This window comes from Crotalus tigris, unplaced genomic scaffold, assembly GCF_016545835.1.
Source record: "Crotalus tigris isolate CLP2741 ecotype Arizona unplaced genomic scaffold, ASM1654583v1 scf7180000018504.2861643, whole genome shotgun sequence".
Taxonomy (NCBI): domain Eukaryota; kingdom Metazoa; phylum Chordata; class Lepidosauria; order Squamata; family Viperidae; genus Crotalus; species Crotalus tigris.
The window spans coordinates 314,218-338,520 of NW_024097043.1; the positions used below are offsets into that span (position 1 = coordinate 314,218).

Below are 24,303 nucleotides of genomic sequence, written 5' to 3' on the forward strand. Positions count from 1 at the left end.
TTTCCTTTGCTATGCATCTGTTTCTGTTTTATTGTCAAAACTTCATGCCTTCACTTTTCTTACATTTTAGGTCCAGTCAGAACATAGATAAAAATAAGATGACATTTTCCACTATTGCATCATCAAATACCCCTGACAATGCTTCCCCTTCAGAGCATGGTAGGTACCAGTTCCCATCCCCAGGTGCATTTTAGTCAACTATAGGCAATTTCAAACTTCTATTTCCATTCTGAATGCCTCAAACAAAATTTGAACACAGTTTGTTTTGTTTTCTCCTGACCTTGAAATGGGACAGTCATAATGCAAGGACTGGTTGTAAAGTTACTTTTTAATGCTGTTGTAACATCAGCGGTCACTAAAAAGGATAATCATTAAGCAAGGACTACTTGTAGAGTAGCTACAGAGTTTCAAAGCTAGAAATAAATTGGCTCAGCTGTGAACACAAACAATAGTGTAAGATCACATGGCATGAGACTGATTTTAGAATCTCTGCACGTCTGAATCCTGGATTGCTCATCTGGATTGCTCACCTGGAGATCAATACTGGATTGCTCACCTGGCGATCCAAATATGGGAGATGTGATTGATTCCACTTAGGATGCAGACAAGAAAACAGTACTGATACATTAAAGATGTAGTAACATAAAGCTCTGTTTAAAAAGAGGCTGTTGTTCACTAGAAGATTGGATTTCTGGTGTGGACAAAGTCAATCCATGTGACTGCAAGAGGGAATTCATCCAGTTTGAGAGAAAAGACGAATTCAAGGATAATTTTGTGAATTATGTATTTAATACAGGAAGCTAATTGATGTTGTTTTTGGATTTGATACAACTGATCTTGATTCTGTTGCGTTTTTCTTACAGCCACAACCCACGCACCTGACTTGTCCCCTGCCTTGCCTGCCTATAACATAGTCGTCTGTATCAACCCACCTTGTTTTTCTACTTGTTGCTCTTCTGTTCCCAACAACATATCTATTCCTGGGCCTTCTGGGACCACTACAGTTGCCACCAACCGGATAGGTAAAACCAATTGGTCCTATCTACTTATTTAAGAATTTACAGTTATAGACCAAAAAGTAGGAATGAACATTAAAATGGAAAATACCTAAGCTAAAAGTCCACTTACAGCACAAGCTAAGCATGCCTTTGTTATGCTCAGAACCAGAGACTTATAACTGCCATTGCAGAATTTGGCCACAGTGTTGGTCATTTAATAGGAAGCAAACACTTGCTTCCTGAGATCACTGTGAGCAAATTGTGATTAGAGGAGAGATTAACTGCATCCTTCAAGGATAATAGGACGTTTCAGAAGCACACATGCAATTGTCAAAATTTCAGATCTGAACCAGTGCATTAACCTCTCTAGAGATACTGTTCCATCTCTTGGTCAAGATCATTCAAGGCAGAGCACCTGAGCTTCCCCCCCCCCCAGTGGTGCTGTAGCTGCAGCAGTAATTCATATTCATTTATTCTGTCCTGAATATGCAGAAGCAGAGCCAGATTTTTTTGGGGGGGGGGTGAGGGAAGAGAATCTGGATTACCCTATTCTTGTTTCTGTGTGAATGTTGTTCTGCACCATTTAGTTACACTATTTCCCATAATGCTGTAGATAGTTCTCTGCTATGCTATTGTGTTAAATGGATCAGTATCTACTGGCAAATAGATATTTATTTGCTATATCACACCATAGCTACTTCCACAAACTCTCTACAGTATTTAAATGTATGTGCCTAATAACAAGGATGTGGTTATATAACGGTAGCTAGTTTTTTTGATACCTTTGGTTATTAGACATTTGTACATCTGACAGTACAGATGTACTGTAGTAGTAAACAATCTACATTTACAGACTCAATTCTTTAAATAAGTATTGTAGCCATTAAAAATAATCAGCTACCTTAATTTGATGTAGCAAAAAAGGAAGAATTACAGTAACTTAAAGACTGTCAATGGTTTTGAGCAGCATTCAATGCCAAGAGATTTTTTCATCAGGTAAATGAATGTTTTTCTGTGAATATTTTTTACTCTTCTCACCTAATAGTAGGAAACAGAGAAAATCTGGGTGATAAAGCCATATTAACACCATTATTTACATAAAATTGAATCAGTTTCAAAACATTACTCTTGGGGGGTCTTAATCGTTTTGTTTCAAGGCCATTCTATTGGAAAATTTATCTTGCTCTCCTACTTATATCTGATTGTTGCATTCTCTTTGGAATTTGCAGAATACAATGGTCAAGATTATTTAAATATTAGAGAATAGTTTGTATGATTTTGGTTTCTTAAGGAAAGGGATAAATTCAATGTGTGTAGAGATTTAAACAATAATTTTGGCTTTCCTATTAGTTGGCTAGTGCAAGCAAGTTCTTACAGATGCATTTTCCGCAAAAATGTTTTTATATGGAATTGCATCTGTCTTAAGAAACTCCTGCAGGATTTTCACTGAGAACGTACAGTATATACTGTGTTTCCCTGAAAATAAGATCGGGTCTTAATTTTATTTTATTAATTTTATTAATTTTTGCTCCAAAAGACGCATTAAGGCTTATTTTCCAATTAGGTCTTATTTTAGGGGAAATACGGCACTAAATGCATCTGTCTGGCTGATGATCTTAATTGGGGCTTATTTTTGGGGTGGGGCTTATATTACGAACGTCCTGAAAAATCCTGCTAGGACTTATTTTCCGGTTGGGTCTTATTTTGGGGGAAACACGGTATGATTAAAACATCAGAATGCACAGAAACTCTCCTAAGGTATATTAAAAATTAAAGTTTTTTCTTGTACAAATTTAAGATGTGAAGAAAATAATGGTTTTAGGCTAGCCTTTTCTCCAACTTGCTAATTTACTATATAAAGGGATTTGATTTGTACGTCTGGTATGAAGAATTCAACCATGTGAGTCTACAGTGTTGGAAGCTAGTCACAGGTTTATCATCCCTGAGAATTATGCTGTCGTAGATGTTACACTTAGGCTCTTAGATATCTATCCATTGCTGATCCCTTCTTAAATTATCTTTATTTATTTTTATCTTGCTGCTCTGTTTTTATAGGCCAAAACTTTGTGTCACTCCTACCAGTGACAAACATCAAAGCCAAATCAAGGGGGATCACCGGCAAGACAACTTCCCACACGAAGTGGCCAAAGACTGCTGACCGATCCCGGGGCTTTGGGGGTCCTAATTCCAGCCCCTCCTCCCTCTTTACCAACATCCAGAGCAAGTCCAAATATATTGCCAACCTCCCCCTCACATACAACAGCTTTCCTTCCGATCAGATATCACGACGGCAGCAACGGAGCATCAGCCAACCAGATGCTAAGGAGCCTGGCATTGCAAGCACCAAGCATACTGGTAAACATATTTCCTATTTTCCCTGATTACTTGGCAATAGAGACAATTTCCACCATCTCTGCTCATCCTACCAGAACTAGCAGAGTGACATGTTAAACAACGTCTTCTTGTTGGACTCAGGAATTGTGTTTTTCTGTGGCTGTGGCTTATGGAATGTCCTCCCTCCAGAATTTCAGATTGCCTCAACCCTCTTAGCCTTTCACAATACATTAAAGACGTGGCTCTTCCCCCAGGCATTTGGGCCAGGAGATTGTCAAGATCTGCCAGCTACTGCTGCTTTCTTATAAGTTTGCATTATATTTGTGATCTTGGGAGTTACGGTTTGAGTAGTTAAAATGTTGTTTTTAGCCTGATAGATGGTCCAGAGATGAGAGGGGAAGACATACAAATCAAATAAATAAGTAAACAGGCATTGTTTAATGGAAGAAGGAAACATTTTTTGCCCCCAAAGAAGACATGCAGGAATAGTTCATGATTCAGAGACCGCAAAGTATTGTGGCCAGAGCAGCAGCAGCCTGGTCACGCCTTGTCTCTTGTATGTGTACTGAACCTGCATGTGCCTCATCCACCACTTTCAAGCAGAAACATACAATCTTCAATTATTGTTCTCATCTTTGTGTATACCTTAATTCCAGTGGTGGGATTCAGCTGGTTTGCACCCATTCAGCAGAACCTATACCTAATTTTTTGTTGAGTTCAGCAAACCGGTTATGATAAATCTGGGGTTTTCCAGAACATGTCTGGTTTTCATTCAACTTCCTTCCAGGCAGGGAAAAAAAAACCTCTCCCCAAAACCCCAAGAGAGAGCAACAGAAACAAAATGGAGACCCAGGGCCTTCAATCACATCAGCTGCCCATCCGCCTCTTCCCTTTCATTCCCCTCCCGAGCCGGATTGCCATTCTACAGTGGATGGGCCTTAGCCAGTCCTCCTCTGCCGTTTCGGAGCTAGGAGGAGTGACAGTGAAAGGTTCTGCCACCGCTGGGCAACAGCCACATCTGCCACTGGAAGGGCTTTCTTCGGTCCCCGCTGCCTCCTTCTCTGCCAATTCTCCCATGGCTTGCGCCATGACTGCTGCCTCCCTCCAGTCCTGGTATCCCTCTTCCAGCCCTCGGTCGCCGCAGCCACACTTTCTTGTCACCCTGCATCGGCCCGCGTCTCCCTTCTCCGTTCTGGAAATGGCAGCCCCATTTTCCTCCCAGCAGAAGTGAGTAAAGGAAGGATGCTTTGTATGGAAGGACACTATGGTAATGTAAGCTCTGCTTTTCAAGGGCTTTGCAGAACCATCGGGGAAGGGGAGCCTGGCCTTCCTTGCCCAGCTCCAGCTGACGTAGTTTTCCCGGAGCTTATCATAGTACCCTTCCATTCGAAGCGTCCTTCCTTTCCTCCCTTCTGCAGGGAGGAAAGCAGCAGAAAACGGGGCTGCCATTTCCAGAATGGAGAAGGGAGACGTGGGCCGATGCAGGGCAGCAAGAAGTGTGGACCAGCGATTGCTGCACGGAGGAAGGAAGAAAAGAAGACTTAAAGGAAACCTGGGGAAGTGAAGGAAGTTACCGTAAGCCGCCTTTCTCCCTTTCCCAGCTGGGACGGAGGCAGCCCACAGAGGCTGCTGCTTTGTGCAAGCAGGTGCAATCCTGGTGACTGAGGCTCCTCAGAGCCACTTGAGAAGTTTTGTTCCTGAGTAGTGGTGGATGAAACTGACTACCTTGCAGCAGTTTTCCACCTCAGGTGGCTTACTCCACCCTCCATTTGCTTTTAGTGTTCAGGGAAGCCTGTGCCTTTATGTGCAAACCATGTCCTTCTCCTTACTGCAATCTGGCTCTCCCCAGTTGACTAATCATTGGCCTGTTGGCATATAGGAGAGAGCCAGTTTGGTGTAATGGTTAAGGCATCAGACTAGAAACCAGAAGACCTTGTGTTCTAGTCCTGCCTTGGGAACGTAGAATCTAGGTGGCCTTGGGTCAGTCACACTCTCAGTCTTAGAAAGCAGGCAAGGGCAAAACCTCTTTTGGAGGAAAAAAATAACTTTCCAAGAAAACTGCAGGGATCAGTCCAGGCAATCAATAGTCAGGACTGATTCGAAAGCACCCCTGATGGGCAAGCAGGAAAGATTTGGGTTGCAATGAACCAGCCAAGGCCTCTGAAACCTTTCCTGCTCTATAGCTACAGATTCTTCACATGTATTTTAACTATCTGCAAGCACCTCCTTGACATATCCTGCACATCTTTATTCCTTCTTTACTCTCCTCCAGAACATCCCCATTACTACCAGCCATTACATTTGCTAGTGTAGTTTCTTTTCAGACTCTGATGACTGGGACTATAGGACAGGCATCTTCAAACTTGGCCCTTTTATGATTTGTGTTCAACTCCCAGAATTCCTCAGCCAGCGTGCCTGGCTGCATGTAAAGATTTATGAGGGGATGGCAATCATACATCCTTAGCAGGCATAAATCCCACTCCAAGCTATCTGATTTCCCTCCAGCTTGGTTTAGGCAGAAATATATATGGTTGCATTAGTTAGAAGGAGATCACAGTCTTAAAACTCCTCTCTGTAGAATGATTAGCATTTTGTGGAACCCTCCTGCTCCATCTTGATTATTTCTGTCCTGTAGAAATGACTCCTGTGCTCCAGTCTGTGTCCCTGTTGGAGGCAAATGTGGTCATCTTACCCCAGGTCTGTGCTGCAGGGGATGATTGCAGGTAAGTGGGAGCATAGCAGCCATAAGCTTTGTTAAACTGGGAGTTCTTTTTTTGTAATATATTTTTATCTGAATTTTTCAATGTAGTAAAATATTCAGAACAAACAAGAACAAAGTTAGAAAATAAGAAATAGAGGGAAAAAGAGAGAGAGAGAGAGAGAGAGACAGAGACAGAGAAAGAAAAAAAAATATGACCTTCTGTCCTTTTTTCGGTCAAGTAATAATCATTTTAAAGTTTTCTCCAACTCTTCATCCCTTTTTAACATTCAAAATCATCAAATTGTTTTTTCTGCTTTCAACAAATGTCCACATATGGTCTCCAGTCTTTCAAAAATGTCTTTATTGTCTTTTCTCTGACCAACCTGGTCATCTTTGCCATTTTTGCAAATTCAGTTAATTTTATACTTCAGTATTCCCCTGTAGGCATTTCATTGCTTTTCCAAGTTTTTGCATACATCAGAGAGGGATTCTTAAAGGTAGATTCCCAGGAAATTGTGTTTATCCAGATAACTAAATATGCCAATTTAGGATTTTTTTTCATACATCTTGGTTGCCATATTACCAGTGATGAATGATGGAATCGTATTTGAGTGAATACATAACGCACAGCAAGAAAATATGAAGATAAGCCAAAAAAATTTGTTTATTCCTGCAGGACTGGAAATATCACTTATCGCATTCCCATCAGCAAATTTACATCAGTGAACACAAATCTTACTTTGGAAATGAAGTAAGTAAGAACTTTTGGGAAAGCACAGATTCTGGCAAGGAATATTGTAGAAAATGTTGTTGTAAAGGATAAACAGTTAATAGGGAACCAGGTTGAGAAAGGAGAATTTCAAAATGATATAAATAGTTGATAAAGATGTGATATCTGCTATTATTTCACAAATTGAGAGTACTATTCTCAATATAATTCACAGGAAAATAGTACTGAGTCATGAGGAAGATGGGAGACAGGGCCTTTGGGGAGGCTTCACAATCAGGTACTTGTAAATCAAACCTGGTTACCCCATTTAAGAATCCTTATCTTCCTCATAGGGCTGAAGATTTCACAGAGACAGTCAAATCCTTTGTAGTGATGCTTTTACTTATATTTCTATACCACTTTTTATCTCATAATCAAGAGCAGTTTGCTGCAATAACCGTAAAATGGCCACAGACAAAAATTAAAGTCTGTCAGTGCTACTTTGGGAGGATGCCATGTATTTCATATCCTGACATGCTGAAGATAGAAAGTTAGGCGTGACACAAAAGAAAATCTGTCTGTCGAAAGGACACATGATTTTTGTGCAGAAAAAAAAATCAGGTTTGGTCTCTTGACATCTCCAGTTGGGCTGCTGCAAAACCTTCTTCATTACACTCCAATGTTTTACTGTAGCAGATGCTTCTGGTTATTGTAAGCTGCCTAGAATAGCCCCATGGTGAGATAAGTGGCCAATAAATAAAATAAAATAAAATAATAAAATAAAATAAAATAATAAAATAAAATAAAATAATAAAATAAAATAAAATAATAAAATAAATAAAATATAAAATAAAATAAAATAAAATATAAAATAATAAAATAAAATATAAAATAAAATAAAATAGTACTAGAAAACTACTGTCAGGACAGAATGGAAAGGCCACTGGGAGTTGTAGGCCAGGAGCATCTGAAACACCACATATTGTCTAATCTGATGATGGGCCAGTGTTGCTACTTTAATGCAAGGTACCTTCTGTACTCTTAAAAGTCCATTTTATTCTTTTGTGTGCCTTACTCCACTCTGATATTGGCCTGTATATTTAGACCTGGAAAAACCAAAGCAGTTTGGATCAAGGAGTCTTTTATACTATTGCTTGTTGCATTGTTTCTAACGTATCCTATAAAATGTTTCATATAAAGTAAATAGGAAATTAGAGAAGTGGCTTGCTAATTATCATGTTCAGGATTTAGATTTGTTCAGAATAACTTTGCAAAATGTAGTTCCGTTATTCCTTGGAGCCTAAAATACTTTGCTTTCTGCTGTAACATAACAAAGATTTTCAGTCTTTTCTTCCTGCCTGCAAAACAACAGCACTCCTGAAAAGACTCCAGGAAGATACTTCAAAGGGTGAAGAAGGAAGAAGATGGGGGAATGCATCCCAGCTCTACAGTGCATTCTCTCCATTTCAAGTCCAAGTCTGATATAATGGTATACAATTAGGAACTGTGTATCTTTGGTGGGTGAATGTCCAGGCTGAGAAAGAGTACTTTACAGTGAGATGAGAACATGAATTCATAGACCAATATACTGTAAATAATGGCATTTATATTATTACAGAGGCCAAGAGGAGGCTGTGTTGAAAATGACTTGCTCATATTTGTTGCTTTCTGTTTCTTTCCTTCCTCTCAGTGCTTCCTCAGCTGTATCTGGCTATCTTTGTAATCTCACATCTAATAGCCCATGTCTGCACACTGACAGTGACCTAGACAGCTTGTCTAATGCAACAGATATTCAGGTATGATATATATATATATATATATATTTTAAAAAAAGATATCTCAGAAAATAGGGGTTTACCTGCTGGATAACATATTTGCATCTATGTTTTTGTTTATAATAGAAAATCAGGTTTGTACTTTCAATTTATTGTGTACTAATTAGACTGATCTCAGTTTTGTTTGGAACAGATATTGTTGCCCTTATTTCTTGAAAATCGTTCTTTAGTAATCTGCTTTTTAAAAAACTAACTGTAACACTGATTCATCTTATCTCCTTTGCTTCCCCTTCTCTCCCCTTGTCCCTTTCAAAACAGAAACATAAGAGCTTGAGCATATAAACTCATCTTTAAATAAGCTGAACCTTGAAATGTTCATATGTTTTAATTTTCATGGCTTGTCCATGTTTCATAATATTTTGACTAAAAATTTGAGGGTTACCTTAACCATCTTAAATGCAAGTATATATGAGTTATACACATACTTTTAAAAAGTATTACCGTATATACACGGAGAGCCAAACTTACTTTTGGGGGGGGGGTGTTTTGGCACATAAAATTCTTGGCTTATTCGCAAGTATATATGGTATCTTGCTGTCCGTTCTTCTCTAACGCCAGTTTCTTGCTAAAATGTGGGAGCAGAGAGCAAAGGAGATGCAGTTCACTTTAACAGCCTGGGAAGTGGGGCAACATTAAACAGCAACAACAGTTTTCTTTCATCCCAGGTATTGGATGTTCTTTTTTTCTAGGGAGCAACATACCGTTGGACTGTGGTTATGATGCCATTCCAGGAATTTACTTACCATTTCCGATTAGCTAGGCCTGTGAGTATCAATGCCTACCATGCCCTCTCTAGCATGCATTTGTAAAGCATATTAGTTCTTAGAGAGGAAAAAAATGCATATAGCCAAGGCAATGAAGTTGCCCTTTGGTAAGGGATCTCCTTCTGGCATCACATTAAATTGAACACTGAGTGAACGAGAGTTGCAAACTCCTGTTAAATGAGACAAATGTAAGGATTATATCCACATGTAGCAATATGTACAAGGATGGTGTGAGAATCTCATATTTAAATTCCCTAACTGATAAGTCCGGTATAGATAAGAAATGATTCTGTGTCCATGGGAAGGATAATGTCTAGATTTCACATGCTTATGCTTATTTCATTTTAGGATTAATCTTCAGTAGAGAAAAATAAGTTCCTCTGCAGAGTTAATTGAGAGGCTTTAGGAACACTATGAAATTTCTTACCACAGTATTGGGATTGCTGTTTTTGCTGTAGTGCAGTGCTTCTCAACCTTAGATATGTGGACTACAATTCCCAGAATTCCCTTGCCAGAATGGAATTGAAGGCCAAATAATTTAAAGTTGCCAAGGTTGAGAAACACTATTTTAGTGCAACTACCTGTGTGAGAGCACAGGAGAGACTTGAACTTTTAGGGAGCAGATTTAAAAGTCTGGGGCTTGTAGAGGAAGTCAGATTTACTGACACAGGATATCAGTATAAAGGTTTCTGGGCTTTAAAAACACACAGAAAATTAGCCTTTCTTCATAAAATCGGAGAAGAGTTCTAGTGATCCAAGGGGACCCATTCAGAGTATGAGCTCACTTTTTATTTTGACTCTAAATATGAACTCATTTACGTTTATTCCAAAAGAAGTAATAGTTTTGAGCTAATGATCTGACCAACTCTCTGTGGTTTGCTTCCCCAAAGGTAAATTGTTTCTGATGATGATGGCTATTTGCAAACCCTCATGGTTCCCTCAAGAAAATAAGAATTCCTCTCAATAAAAAAAACCAAACCCTTCATTTCCTTTGAACCTTATTTTTTTTTCCCCATTTCCTCCTCACAGGGCCAAGCTAACTGCAGTACCCCTGTGGAGCAGATGGGCTCTCTGTTTAATGACTACTATTTCCAGTTTTATTGGCTCTGTGAGTGAGTCTCAGGAATACCTGCAGCCTTTTGACAGAAGCAGAAAAACGATGGGCTCCAAGACTCTTTTGACCGAATACTCTCTTCAAAGAACACCATGCCCTGACTAGTTGCTTCTAATCAATAAGCTCTTCCTTTGGGTCTGAGTTACTTTGGTTTCCTTCCTAGCAGAGGGATGTTAATCTTAGAATGTCATACTTTGGGAAGGAATACTGCCACAAGCAAAACAAGGAAATACAGGGGCATTTTGTTTTCTTGATTTGCTGTAGGATGGTAGAATTCCTCTGGCTTGTGAGTACACTGGATTTTAAAATTTTAGGCTTGACCATGCTTGTGTTCAGTCTACTTGGACATCTCTGAACTGAAAGATATGGCTTGACTGGAAATAAAACTTGGTGCCCAGAAAGTCAGTGAAACAGCTTTCTAAGGCAAATTTCTTACCAATGATGTGTGAAGTCCTATTCTAAAATGGAAACACTGGATCTGTCTGAGAAGGAATTTTATCTAGATGTGTTGCAAGTCATACACTGGAATTTTCAACTTTCTAGCTGGCAGTCAGATGCTTCTCTTTAAAGCTATGCTTGACAGAAATCCTGGTGACACTGGAATTCAGGGCTGATAGGTTGTTTTCAATAGCAATAACCAATGGAAAAGCTATGGGGTTTACCTCTCACTTCTTCCTGCATCTATCTTACTATAAATGTGTATTCGGCAGACAACAAACCTCATGGACCCTGCAAAAGGCACTCTCAGGCAGGCCACATTTGCACCCAAAGTGCCTTCTTTTCAGGACTGGATGAAGATGCTTCTCAAGAAGATAGCTCTCTTCTTCAAATATACTTGAGAAAATAGCCTCTGGGCTCTATAACTGGACTCCACAATGCTGGTATCATAATAGCATTGACTGAACCCTTTTAAATTCCATTTTCTGCCGCTGCCAAAAATACATTCGTCCCAAAGAGAATATGGAAAAACTTGTAGTATTAACCCTTGTGCCAGAAACCAGGAAAAGGAGGCCACCAGAAGGAACATACCCAGTGCTAAAAATATCTACACTGAATATTTTTTAATCTCTAAGGGGTCAACAAGAGTTTCTGTGAGATAACAAACAAAACACTTTTCTTCATTCTAGGCTTTGAATATCCTTCATATTTCAGGTAATTTACTGTTACAAGATTTTAATTTGCTAAACCACTTGGGGTTTTTTTTCACCAAAAAGAGAAAAGAAGCAGCAGCCAACGTTCAAGTCAGTTATTGATTGGCTTGTGTCTCATAGGAAACCAAAGTTGAGTCCACACTGAGTGCCAACCTGAGCCAACATTTTGGATTAGTTGCTGGAATAAGTCAGATGTACAAGCACAATATCAAGGTATCAGCCTTCTGCCCTCAGTTCAAAGACAAATGAGTTAGGTTGGTTCAGGCCCTGGCTTTTTATTTCTAATATAGTTAAATAAGTTTTATGTAGGAGCAACAACAGTTGCATAGAGAACAAAGAGATGGTCTGATGGGGAAAGTAAGAAGCTGCTGGCTCAGCTATCTCAACTAGAACGAAAATATGGTATAGTGAATATATGAAAAGAAGCGTCCCTCCCTTTGGCATATTCCAGCCACCCAACACTGCAGGCTTTTAAATTGGTTTACTGTAGTTAAAAATTACTAAAATAGCCCTTGGCTATTGGTATTTTTTTAAAGCATTGGTGTATTTGTGAAAACACACAGTAGTGTTGCCTGCATTCCTTGCTGGAACTGCCACATTATTAATTTATCTATTACCAGGTAGGCATGCTTTTAGGCTATTACCAGTGTTGCATATTTGACACTGCATTGTATATCTATGCTAAAATGTACACTTCCCGGAGAAAAATTATAGCTAAAAATAGTTTTATGAGAACACTACTAATAAATGTATTAATATGTATGCTAACCTAGCAGTTTGAAAGCATGCAAATTCGAATAGATAAATAGGTACCATTTTGGTGGGAAGGTAACAGCAATCTGTGCTCCTCAGTCATGCTGGCCACATGACCACGGAAATGTCTTCAGACAATACTGGCTCCCTCAGCCAGGAAATGGAGATAAGCACTACCCCCTAGAGTCAGACACAACTAGACAGGGGAAACGTTTACCTTTACCTTTAACCTGTTTTCACAAAATAATGTACCAGTCTAATTGTTCTTCAGGATGCTTTAAAACGAGTGGTACTTACGAATGCAATATAAAATTAATTTGTTGTTAATGATTGACATCTTTGGGATGCTGTATGTTGTGTGCCCAAGAATAGTTCCTAAAGAAAAACAGCAGCTGGGCAATTTCTATCCACTGGGAGCAGTGATGACCCATTTGATGACGTAGGGAGGAGAAGACAGAAAAGGTTTAGTTAGGTCCCCCTCAAAGAAAACAGATAGGTAAAGAATGTCATGACTGTCATTGCTAATACTTGCCACCAGCTGGCATTGTTGCACAAGGAAGAATTAACATGATCCAGTTTTTGGTATATAGAGAGATACAGTAAGAGATTTAAGGGGCAAACGGGCATGATGTAGGAAATCTTTAATACGTACAGTATTTAATTTGGCACTTAATTTCAGATAACTAACAAAACTCAAACTGGAATTGTAATTTATTGATGTCTATAGGTTTTAAACATTGAAGATAATATAAACTTTAGGTAAGGCTCTCCGGCCCAAAAAAAAAAAAAAAAAATCAGTTTAAACTGTAGTCCTGTACTCACCATTCACTGATGAGTAACAGAAAGAAATGAATTTGAGTTCAGCAAACTTCCATAAGGATACACTGCTAAGCACTGCTTATTGGAGGATTGCACTGATTGGTGTTTCAGTGCAGAATTGAAACAGCTATAATAAGAGCTTCAGTTATTATGAAGACAGCCATTGCCTGTATTTCTCTAGATCAAAGGTCTCCAACCTTTCTCAGTTGGCGGACCGGCGGGAAAGGGAGGGGAAAGCATTTTATGCACGCCCACGTGCACACACACAAATAGGGCCATGAGCACTCATGATGCAAACGGGGTGGTGCTAGCGCCTGTATGACACTCACTAGCACTGCCCTCTTTTCGCCACATGGCGCCCGTTTTCCCCACATGGCCCCCCATTTTTGCCACGCAGTGTCCCGTTTGCATAGCAGCAGCGGTGCTAACATGAGGATGAGCATGCGCACACACGTGTGCGCTGGCCAGCCTTTTCCATGGCCAGCAGGCCACAGCCTGATAGTGGGCCACGGCCCACAGGTTGGGGACCCCTGCTCTAGATCATCCTTGATAACATTAGCTTCTCTCTTCACCCACTGTTCTGTTTTCCTCTTTCCTTCTACCTTCTTTTTTTCTCCTCCTCTTCCTTCTCAGTGCCTTATTTTGGACATAATTGTAACAGAGCCAACGTAAAGGAGAGGAAAATGTTGTACATTTTAATGTGATTTTTTTGGACTCTCTTTTTTTCCTCTGTACACACACTTGTGCTCAGAATAACAAAAAGAGTAAATGATGAAACCATAGGCCATATAAAATCTTTCTTTTATGGTTATTCTTGGGACGCAGTCCATTTAATCATGTAAGCATTTATCAGAGACCAGTATGAGATGAAACAAAATGCTTAAAAAGGTGTGAGGAGGTTTTGTCCATCCGCAACTGGTGAATATTTTATTGCAGTTAATTTCCTTAGCTTTAATCTCCCTCAAGTGCAACCTATAAAAAAATTGGAAGAGGACATTTCCTCGTGGAATCTAGGCTTGCCATATCAAAGCAAAATACTGTTTGAGATATCCACTGGCTTTTTTTAATGCCATGATAAATGAATATAGCATGGGGGGGCATCACTCATAGACAATAATGCTTTCCATGTAATTCCATCCATTTTTTTGGAACTATTCATGACTTTGTCCATTCTTATTTATTTATATTCAGCCTTTGCTAGAATTTAATTCTTGCTTATCATTGATAAATACGATTGGTAGTTATTCAGATCTGCTTCAAAGCATATTTTGCCTTTCTAGAACCTATTTCACATAAAGACCTAATCATGCAAGTAGCCAGCACCCCTCCAGCTTCCTATTTTCTAGTAATGAAATGCAAGTCAAGATGCACATTTACTCCCCTCAGAATCCTACTGGACTGTTATGACTAGGCTTTTGAAGGCAGTGTAAGAAATGCTGCCATTCTAGAGGCTTGCCTCAGTCCTGACACTTTTTCCATGTCAGGGTTAACCTCTTTCTTTCAGCTTCCCACGTAGTGGGATCTTCCAATGTTATCCCAGTCAGATGGGTAGAAGTCCTGCAATGGAGCCCACCTAGTTAAAGTAATGCAAGTAGTAACTCATAGAAATGGAAGAGTCTGTTGTTTCTTTTGATTGCATCTTAGCTCTAGTATGGCTCTTCTCAGCAGCCAGGTGCCAAAATACTCCCTTATTGCAAGCAGTAAGAAATCTTTAAACCTATAGTTAAGAGCTATTCATTTAAAAACAATCTGATGAGGACATTCACATTTTCCTGACTATCCCTTTGCCTACTCCTCAGTATTGATATAAATAGCTAATCCACCACTGTTTGTTATCTATCCTGATCAGGGTGAGGCAGCAAAGACAAAATAGCATCTGAAATAAAATAACCAATCACTTTTTCTTCTCCCAGGAGATCCAATGGAATTGGAGAGAAGGTATCTTTGTTTAAAGTATGCATGTATATATGTATGTGTGTGTGTACATACATAGAAGCATGCATGCATACATACATACATACATATATAATATTTTTATTGGCAAATTCACATTAAAGTTGTCTCCGGTATGCATAATCTTTTATAACAAGTATTGCTCTTTATATTACACGTTTTATTGTTTTAAAATGCTATAACATTGCATCTGTAATATCTCTTTTGTCTCAAAATGCTTCAAGGTATCAAGTGTGGGAGAAAGTTAGCCAAAAAATCAAAGCAAATTAATAACCACCAATGCCTCAGTTATTAGCATAATCACATACACTGGACCTTTTGACCATACAATCTATACTCATCTTGTTTCAGAACATTCCTTCCCATTTGCATTAATTACAGACCTCTCAAAAACAAAATCGTGATTAACAACTGTTATCTGTTCCTCTGTCTGATAGAGATAGGTTAAGAGATGGTGCTTCCTGCTTAGTTGGTAGCTCACCTTTCTAAGAGCTGAAATTCTAACTATGCCTCTTTAGACATTTGGAGGAACCGGAAGAAAAAGGAGGGTGAACATGGAGCCAGCTTTTAAAGCTTGGCTACTCTGAAGGTTAGGAATGATTTCTCAAAAGGAAAATCCATACACTTTTTGTACTTTCATTATTGTTAAAGCTTAAAGCCTGTATATAAATATTTTATGCCATCACTGTGAGCCTTAAGGAATATAAAGCACTAATTTGTTTTGTTTAAAAGTTGCTACCACAGCTTTAATCATTGTATATTGTCTACAATTTCAAAGTCATATACTTAGTGAGTTACTATGTTAATGTTTCGTTATTTTAGTTTGGTGGAGAATAAGTGAGGTTGCTTTTTTGTCTACCACCTGCTTTTCCAATTTGTATTTATATTTTGTTCTTGTTTTGGAGGATTCCTCTACTTTTGTTTGCTTATCTAGAGCCTAATTCTTAAAAAATGTACCTTTATAAATAAATACCCAAGTATACTACTTTGTATCCAAGATTGGCTCATCACTTATTCGTCCACTTCAGTAAACTGAATTGTTACACACAGTGCAATTAAGGATGCAGATCAAGAAAAAAACAATTTGGTTTAGATATTACACATAATATGCCACAAGAAATATTTGGAGGTATTAAAAGATAATCATGTTTTAGATTAATGTTCCTATCTGCAGTTTTTATATGCACTTTTATTAAAAATGAGAAACTTTGTCAGATTAATCAGGAAGATCTCATATTTAATTCATTTAAATTTTGAATTATTGGTAATAATTGTCATTGGGACTGAGCCTTATTTATTTCGGTAGGGTATGTCACCAGGAGCAATGTAGCTATTATTGGAAGCAATGGAATTACCACATAACAGTAATAAATAAGTTGGTAATTTTGATTTTAACATCTTTGATTTTAATATCCACTTACAGATTAAAGCAATGAAGAACTGATTATACCAGCACTTAAAGAAACAGCTTTATTTTCAGTTACCTAAGATACTTGCAAAGTTTAACATTCTGTTTTAAATAAATAGCACACTTAACACATTAACTAATTTTAACCTATAGAATCTAATATATCTGATGAAGATACTGAAATCTATCTGTTGTGGAAGTACTTCACATCCTTTTTTATTAATGGAGCTATTTTGTAGTTTATTGGGGAGGATTAATATAGAATCAATAAACTACATTAATCAGGTCTTTGATTATTTACTTTGGGATATTGTTTGTGGAGTTTAATATTTTAGTATGTTTAGTCTTACATATTAGGGATATAGGGTACAATCAAGGATACTTTCATTGCTTTTTTTAAAATAAGCCCAATGTTTAAACATTTGCAACTGAGTGCAAAAGGAAAACATATTTCTTCATTTCTGCACTTATTAAATGACTCAACAATTAGATGCATTTTAATTCTTATACACTAAAAGGAATCTTGCATCGAGTCTCCAGTTAACTGCTGCAGAGTTTCTCTCGTATTCTTATCTGTTAATGCAGCTTCCATCAGTTCATAGGCTTTGGAGGCTGTACCCTGAAAATAGCAATAGTAATAAGCACTTAGACTTATATACCACTTCACAGTGCTTTACGGTCCTCTCTAAGCGGTTTACAGAGTCAGCATTTGCCCCCAACAATCTGGGTCATTATACCTACCTCGGAAGGATGGAAGGCTGAGTCAACCTGAACCAGTGAGAACTGAGCTGGCAGCCAATAGAAATAGCCTGCAGTACTGCATTCTAACCACTGCATCACCACAGCTCATAATGCAAGTGACCAGCTGTCTGCAAGGAATATAAATCCTTCCATTCCCCTCATCCAGTCAGAGCTAAAGAAACTTCTTGAATGAGAAGCGAAATGTCTTCAAAGAAAAACAAAGTCTAGTTGCCTCTTGAAAAAGCATCTTTGAGACAACCATGACCTGGATGATTGAGAATCTCCATAGAAATATTATTTCTCTCTCTCTCTCTCTCTCTCTCTCTCTCTCTCTCTCTCTCTCTCTCTCTCTCTCTCTCTCGCACACACACATACACACACACTGAATTCAAGTAGTCAAAGTATCTAATGTTCCCTCCTATTTTCTCAACAACAACCCTTGAGGTGGGCAGTTGCCTCTTGAAAAAGCACCTTTGGGATAACCATGACCTAGATGACTGAGAATCTCCATAGACATATAATTTCTCTATTTCTTTTACACACACACGCACACGTGGTCAAAGCATCTAATGTTCCCTATTTTCCCAACAACAACCCTGTGAGAGAGTTGAGAGGGTTGAGAGAGAATGACTGTCCCAAAGTAACTTTTATATCTAAGGGAAGCCAAAGCCTAGAATTCTGGTTTCTAGGCCAATCCCCTTATCACTGCACAAATGAACTGATTCATTTATGAGCCAAAAATGTGAAACGTCCTATTTTCTGCCTTTTCAAAATAAGATGCAGAAGAAATTATTTAGAAGTAACATAAGGTAGCCATAACAGAGATAAAATCAATGTTATTTGTAATGCATGTGACTTATCAAAAAGATCATTAGGTGAACTGCTGTCTCATGTTGTTCCCAAAAGGAAAACACTATTGTAGCAAAAATAATCTTCAGCACCTGAAGAACAAATACATTTGTTGAAATCGTTCATTTAATCAGGTACAGGATCATCATCAGAGCAGTGGAGCACTCTGGAATATGTAGGGTCATACAGTTATTATGCAACTAGTTAAAGCAGCAGTAGTAGCTGAGATCATGTATAGGAACGATCCAGGTATTTCAAAAGAGCTGAAGACACAGGCTACATTTGCACCCCTAAATGTTTTAAAGCTCATTCATCTCCCTAAAGCAGGATGCACATAAGCCTCACTCTAAATGTTAAACATTTATTCCATATATCCAAAAACATACAATGAATTGGATGCATCAATAAACTGAAATGGTCATCTCAATTTCTCATTCTTGGCATTTTGCATTGAGATTGGATTTCAACAGCATGATACTTGACTATCATCTGCTTCTAGGGAGATCCATCTTTTTCTCCTACTGAGAATATATAGGAACCCAAGGCTAACTACATTTGAGACCAGCCAGTGAGCAATGAATGGATCTAGATGGATAGCAAAAACAACACCTCAGAGTATAGCACAACATTCAGCTTATCACAGACTCAGCTTTATTGATCTGACGTTAGAACTCTCACATGTTAGAATTATAGTCCAGAACTGTGATAAGCCACACTGTTCAATAAAAAAGTAAAAAGGAGGTGCAGAAAGGCTTCTGGAATCTGAAATGGAGAAAAAAAAATTGGGTCATACCATTTCTTTAAAGCTTTCCCTTACTGCTTTCCATGTCACTATCCAAAAGAAGACAAATAACATGGGATCAAAACCTCAAGACTCAGGTAGTACATTAATAAATACCCACATACCAATATATGGTGTTTCTATTGTGAATGACTGAATCTTGTAACTTACATTTTTCATATCACATGAATTCTTTGTTTAGAATAGTATAAATATCTGCCTAAATAATAAAGTTATTGTCTTCAAGTTTGACTTGGCCACTGAACTCCTAAGCCACCCTCTGCTGTGCAGGAATCTAAGGCATCCAAAACATTATCTTGCCTCCATTTGAAATACGTTCAATGGATCTACTACCTCTCAGCGTAATTGGTAAAATTATGGTAACTATGACTGCAAATGAAATGGGTGCGTCTTGTCAGAATTTGAACAAGCATGTGTAGGTTGTAAGAAACTAAAGTTTGGAAATTTACAGGTCGAGGGAACTTCAACTTCAGCAACCCAGAGCTTGGAAAAGGACACACAACAAAATGTATGCTGTTGACGTGGATGTTGTGAAAGAAAAAAAAAAATAGCAACATCTTCCTTCTTTTTCTCAACAAAGCCAGTCTTATTTTATTAGTTTCCTATTCCCATTAGGCACGGGAAACCAGCAATTGGTTGAAACTTGCTTGTGGAAAATGCGAATGCTCAGTTCCATAGTAATCAACAACTGGCCATATCTGATCTGTTTAACTAAAAAACTACTGGTCATGTATGCACTCTTGTTTAAATATAACATGTGATGCCTCCAATGGCAGGTGAGGTCACAATTTCCATTTGAAGAAGCTTCTTTGTATTTAGTAACATATCTGACTGGCAATTGCTCATCTGCAGAGAAATCTATCAAGCAAAATAGCAGTTACATAGAAACATAACCGATGGTTTGATACTGCAAGGAAGTAAACTTAGGTTATATATTTGAAGGAGTTCCTGATGCTAAAAACTATCAGTAGAATAGAGTGTCTCTGGAAGAGGTATAGCCTCACTGAGAGTCCCAGCAGCAATTTTCCCAATGGTTTAGCACAGTGTTTCTCAACCTTGACAATTTTAAGGCATGTGGACTTCAACTCCCAGAATTCCACAGCCAGCAATGCTGGCTGTGGAATTCTGGGAGTTGAAGTCCACATGCCTTAAAATTGTCAAGGTTGAGAAACACTGGTTTAGCAGATCCTGCACTGAGCTGTCTTCAAACTCTGATTCTATGAAATATTAATTGACTGTACATACTTTTCAGTGAATTTTTTATAATATGCTGATATCTTCTCCAAAATGTTTAGCATTTTAAAACTTGTTTTTGTATAATATATATGTAGAATAAATGATATTTCTAAAGAGCTGTTATGTTGTTTCTAAGGCTGCCTCTAAAATGTATACGTACCAGCTCTTATGTTAAAACTTTATTAACAATATGAATTGCTTTTATTTCATTTTAAAATGAAAATAATGTATATTATTAGGTTGTTTTGAGTATTTCAAGCTTTTTTTATAAAGTTAATTTGAAATTTAATATTCTTATACTAACACTGTAAGCCTACAAACAGCTATTCAAAATTAAATCTTTTTGAAAACTCGTGAGACCATGGCTAGATAAAAAGTAAAGGGCTGTTCTTGACACTTAGTTTTAGATGCTGAACAGTTTGTCCCTGTATTTCAGTCCATCTTAGTCTGCTGGAACACGCTTAGCATTACAGGCAGTCCTTACCACTTTACGACCACAGCTGGGAACCACAATTTCCATTGCTAAGCAAGGTGGTTAAAACTGTCGTGCATGGTTTTACATCAGAGTTGTTAAGCGAATCAGTGCAGTTGTTAAGTGAATTATACAGTTGTTAAGTGAATCCAGCTTCACTTTCAACTTGCTTATTGAAAGCTGGCTGGGAAGGTCACAAATTGTGATCATATAACCCTGGGATACTGCAATTGTCATAAATACATGCTGCTTGCCAACTTTGATATGATGTGATGATCGTAAATATGAAGAGCAGTTGTAAATCACTGTTAGTGTTGTTGTAATTTCAAATGGTCGCTAAATGAACGGTTGTAAGTCAAGGACTATTTGTATTTACATCGCATCTCTAAATATGCTTTTTTAAAGTTTCATCTGAGTTTGTTCTATACACTTATTAATCAGATCCTTATTGTTAGAAGGCCCCAGCATAGTAATTAACATGTCTCACCTGAAATAATCCTAACCACTGTCACACATAGATTCCGACCCACAGCAATAAGAAGAGAACTCCAAAGCCCATGAAGAGTGATGCTACTAGAGAGATGAGTAATTCTTTGTAAATGTCCCGGGTATACTTTGTGGATGTCACTTCATAACTGAGATAGTAATTAAAGATATAACCAGACAGGTGTACAGAAAACCTGTCTATGTAAATTGGAAAAACACACAATTGTTTCCTATATATAATAGAATGACAACTGACTGTACTGATCACCTATCTTTAACCTAGCTCATAATACAGAAATTAAGCAATCCTTTCCTTGCCAAAAATAAAGGAGACTCATTGATCACTTTCTTCAGTTAAGTTAAACAGAATGGAATGAATTGAAGGAACAGAAGCAAGTTAGCAACTATCCTCAGCTTCAGTTATAATGGTAGCCATTAAGTAACAGAGAAATACTGTCACACCCGTGCTGTCTCTCATGTATTTATAAAGTCAAGTTTCTTTATCAAAATTTCACAACTCTCATCATCCAAGTTTAAATGTTAATCTTTTTTAGTTAAAACTTTTTTTGATTACTTAGAATGCTTTCCCACCCTTGAGAAACAATCAAATTTCTAATGACACTGAATCATAATAATGCTTGTAATACAATTTTAAACTGAGCATGTGGCACAAATCCTGAATGTAATGTTTGTCATTTTTTTTGTCTTTTGAATTTTGGCAATTCAGTATCTCCACTCCTGACATAAAAGCATGTTATGATGCTGTAAAATATTTATGTTCAACAAAAGTAGTAATAATCATATGTCTGCTGCTTAAAAGAACAGGAAAATATGTGAACACCATTCATGACATCCTAATATTGGGTCATCCAGGTGTTTTCTGGCAAACCAAAAATTTCCATTAATTTCATTTTTATCTAAGTGCTTTTCTAATGATGGAATCTTGAACACCAATTTTAGCCAAGAGGAGAGAGTCCCCTGAATATTGGTATATACTATAGTTAAGAGTTGTGGCTTCCCAATGATGTTATGCTGTACCTTGACATTATACTCTGCTACTCTGCCTTCTGAAAATTATCTCAAATGTTCTTCATTTAAGGATTGTATCATCATCAATTGATGGAAATCTAGTATTAGGAACTTACTTTGAGTGGAACATGACATATCTCTAGAACCTACCATTATAATAATGGAAGCTAAAGAATGTAATAATAGAGCAGATTCCTGAATCAGCACTTACTGGTTAATAAAGTATTTAAACAATATACTTTAATTATCTTTTAACTGAATTGACCAAACTACGGAGGTAACAGGGATTTCAACTGATATACTGCTTGTTTGATAACTGTTGATGAAATATATAAAAAAGTGCTAAATTTCTTTTGTTTGTTCATACTCTATATATCACTAATCTTAATACTCAGTAGCAAAACATACAATAGGAAGAGTAAAACCCTGTTAAGACTTTATTGCATTTTTCAAGAACAGAGGTCTTCAAAGTTGGCAACTTTAAGACTTCTGGACTTCAGCTTCCAGAATTCCTCAGCTAGACATGTTGGCTGGGGAATTTTAGGAGTTGAAGTGCATAAGTCTTAAAGTTGCCAAGTCTGAAGACCCCTGTCAAGAACAAAAATCTATGGTATTCAAATTTATACAGTAAGCAGTTAGACTAAAGATATGGTCTCCACAGGACTGTTGACCACCTTATATATTTGCAAGTAACCAAAATATATCACTGCAATAGTAAGGATACACAAAGAACCAAGCTGTGAAGAACATGCCAATGGCCAGGAGTACCACAGTGAGATGTGGAAACACTGCCGGATTCACCGGACTGGTGTATCTGCTCATTGTTTCAAGCTCCTGAAATAAAGAAAAAAAAAAGGGATGGGTGGGTGACGAGACAAGAATATAAGACAGTGATGGCGAACCTTTTAGAGACCGAGTGCCCAAACTGCAACCCAAAACCCACTTATGCATTGTCGAGTGCCGGGTGGGTGTGGCCCATTGGGTGGGCATGGCTGCAGTGGTAATAGCAGACTGGGTGGGACTAAAAAGTTCAATCCCAACTTTGCAAGATCTTTTTTTTTTTTCGTGAGAAGTTGAAATTGACTAATTGATTGAACCCTTTTTTTTTTTTTTTGCACACGGCGGCAAAGGCCTAAAGCGAAAAGATTTTATAAAACCCAGCTGAAGGCCGAGGACTGGGGCGACGGCACGTGTGCCCACAGAGAGGGCTCTGAGTGCCGCCTCTGGCACCTGTGCCATAGGTTCGCCACCACTGATATAAGACTATGAAGATTTAAGTACTATTTTTAAATATATATTTTATTTAGAGAACTGCAGCACGAGGCAAAGGAACTATTTACCCCTGCCCCTCATGGATGTTGAGAAGGATGGACACAAGAGTGAGAGCCAGTGAAGCCGTTGGCCTAGAAACCAGGAGACTGTGAGAGTTCGGCTTCCCTCTTCTAGACATGAAAGCCGGCTAGAAGGCTTTGGGACAGTCATTCTCAGCCCAATCTACCTCATAGGATTGTTGTTGTGGGGAAAATAGGAGGTGGGAGCATTAGGTAGGTGAAGGAAGGAAGGAAGGAAGGAAGGAAGGAAGGAAGGAAGGAAGGAAGGAAGGAAGGAAGGAAGGAAGGAAGGAAGGAAAACTACAACAGCCCTTTATCTGTTGATGCCCCTACAAGGACCCTCCCCGCCTTTTCCTTATCCTGAGGCCTGCAAGCCTCAGCTTGAGCCTCTTGGCCTCCCTCCACAGGAATGTAAAGTAAGGTCCATGGGAGGTCCAGCTTCTGTGTGTGAGCCTCTTTCTGTCTTTTGCAAAAAGAGCCACCTGTCATTAACAGGAAGCCCCTGAAAAGCTTTCTCTTGGATTACAGACGCGCCGGAACTGGGTCCGACAATCACCAACGGCCGCAGCCGGAAAAAGCCTCCATGCAAAAAAACAGCCGCCGATTTTCCCTCTCCCTGCCACTTACCATGGCTGCGACGGCGGCGGTTCCTGTTACAGAAGGACACGTCCGTTCTTTCCTGCCATCCTCGCTCCGCCCTTCCGTCTCCGGAGCGCTGTCTGTCATCAGTCTCTCCAGCCTAAAGCGTGCTGGGAGTTGTAGTCTTCTTGGCTCTCTTGTAGTACGGGGGGCGCACAAAGCTGTCGTCAGAACTACAT

General features: G+C 38.5%; 2 protein-coding genes across 5 annotated transcripts in view; one reads left to right on the forward strand and one right to left on the reverse strand.

Moving 5' to 3' along the window:
* MYRF (myelin regulatory factor) overlaps positions 1–16,116 on the forward strand; it is a 119,076-nt gene extending 102,960 nt beyond the window's left edge. For all 3 annotated transcript variants that reach the window (XM_039353152.1, XM_039353154.1, XM_039353153.1), the window contains 8 exons: positions 71–159; positions 864–1,022; positions 3,054–3,353; positions 5,968–6,055; positions 6,710–6,784; positions 8,433–8,538; positions 9,267–9,341; positions 10,371–16,116. In XM_039353152.1, coding sequence (XP_039209086.1) covers positions 71–159; positions 864–1,022; positions 3,054–3,353; positions 5,968–6,055; positions 6,710–6,784; positions 8,433–8,538; positions 9,267–9,341; positions 10,371–10,457 — 979 coding nt within the window. In that variant the 3' untranslated portion in view covers positions 10,458–16,116. The remainder of the gene's footprint in view (positions 1–70; positions 160–863; positions 1,023–3,053; positions 3,354–5,967; positions 6,056–6,709; positions 6,785–8,432; positions 8,539–9,266; positions 9,342–10,370) is intronic.
* On the reverse strand, positions 13,765–24,262 carry TMEM258 (transmembrane protein 258). Of its 2 annotated transcripts, none has more exons than XM_039353158.1 (4): positions 24,113–24,262; positions 22,879–22,988; positions 21,127–21,274; positions 13,765–17,158 (listed from the first exon to the last, which is right to left on the reverse strand). In XM_039353158.1, the coding sequence occupies exons 1-3, from the start codon at positions 24,209–24,211 to the stop codon at positions 21,148–21,150; spliced, it is 336 nt and encodes a 111-aa protein (XP_039209092.1). In that variant the 5' UTR covers positions 24,212–24,262; the 3' UTR covers positions 13,765–17,158; positions 21,127–21,147. The 2 variants fall into 2 exon arrangements, with proteins under 2 accessions (XP_039209092.1, XP_039209091.1); XM_039353157.1 differs by lacking the exon at positions 13,765–17,158 and adding an exon at positions 18,477–18,891 and having other exon boundaries at positions 24,113–24,261.
* Positions 24,263–24,303: the final 41 nt, after the last annotated feature.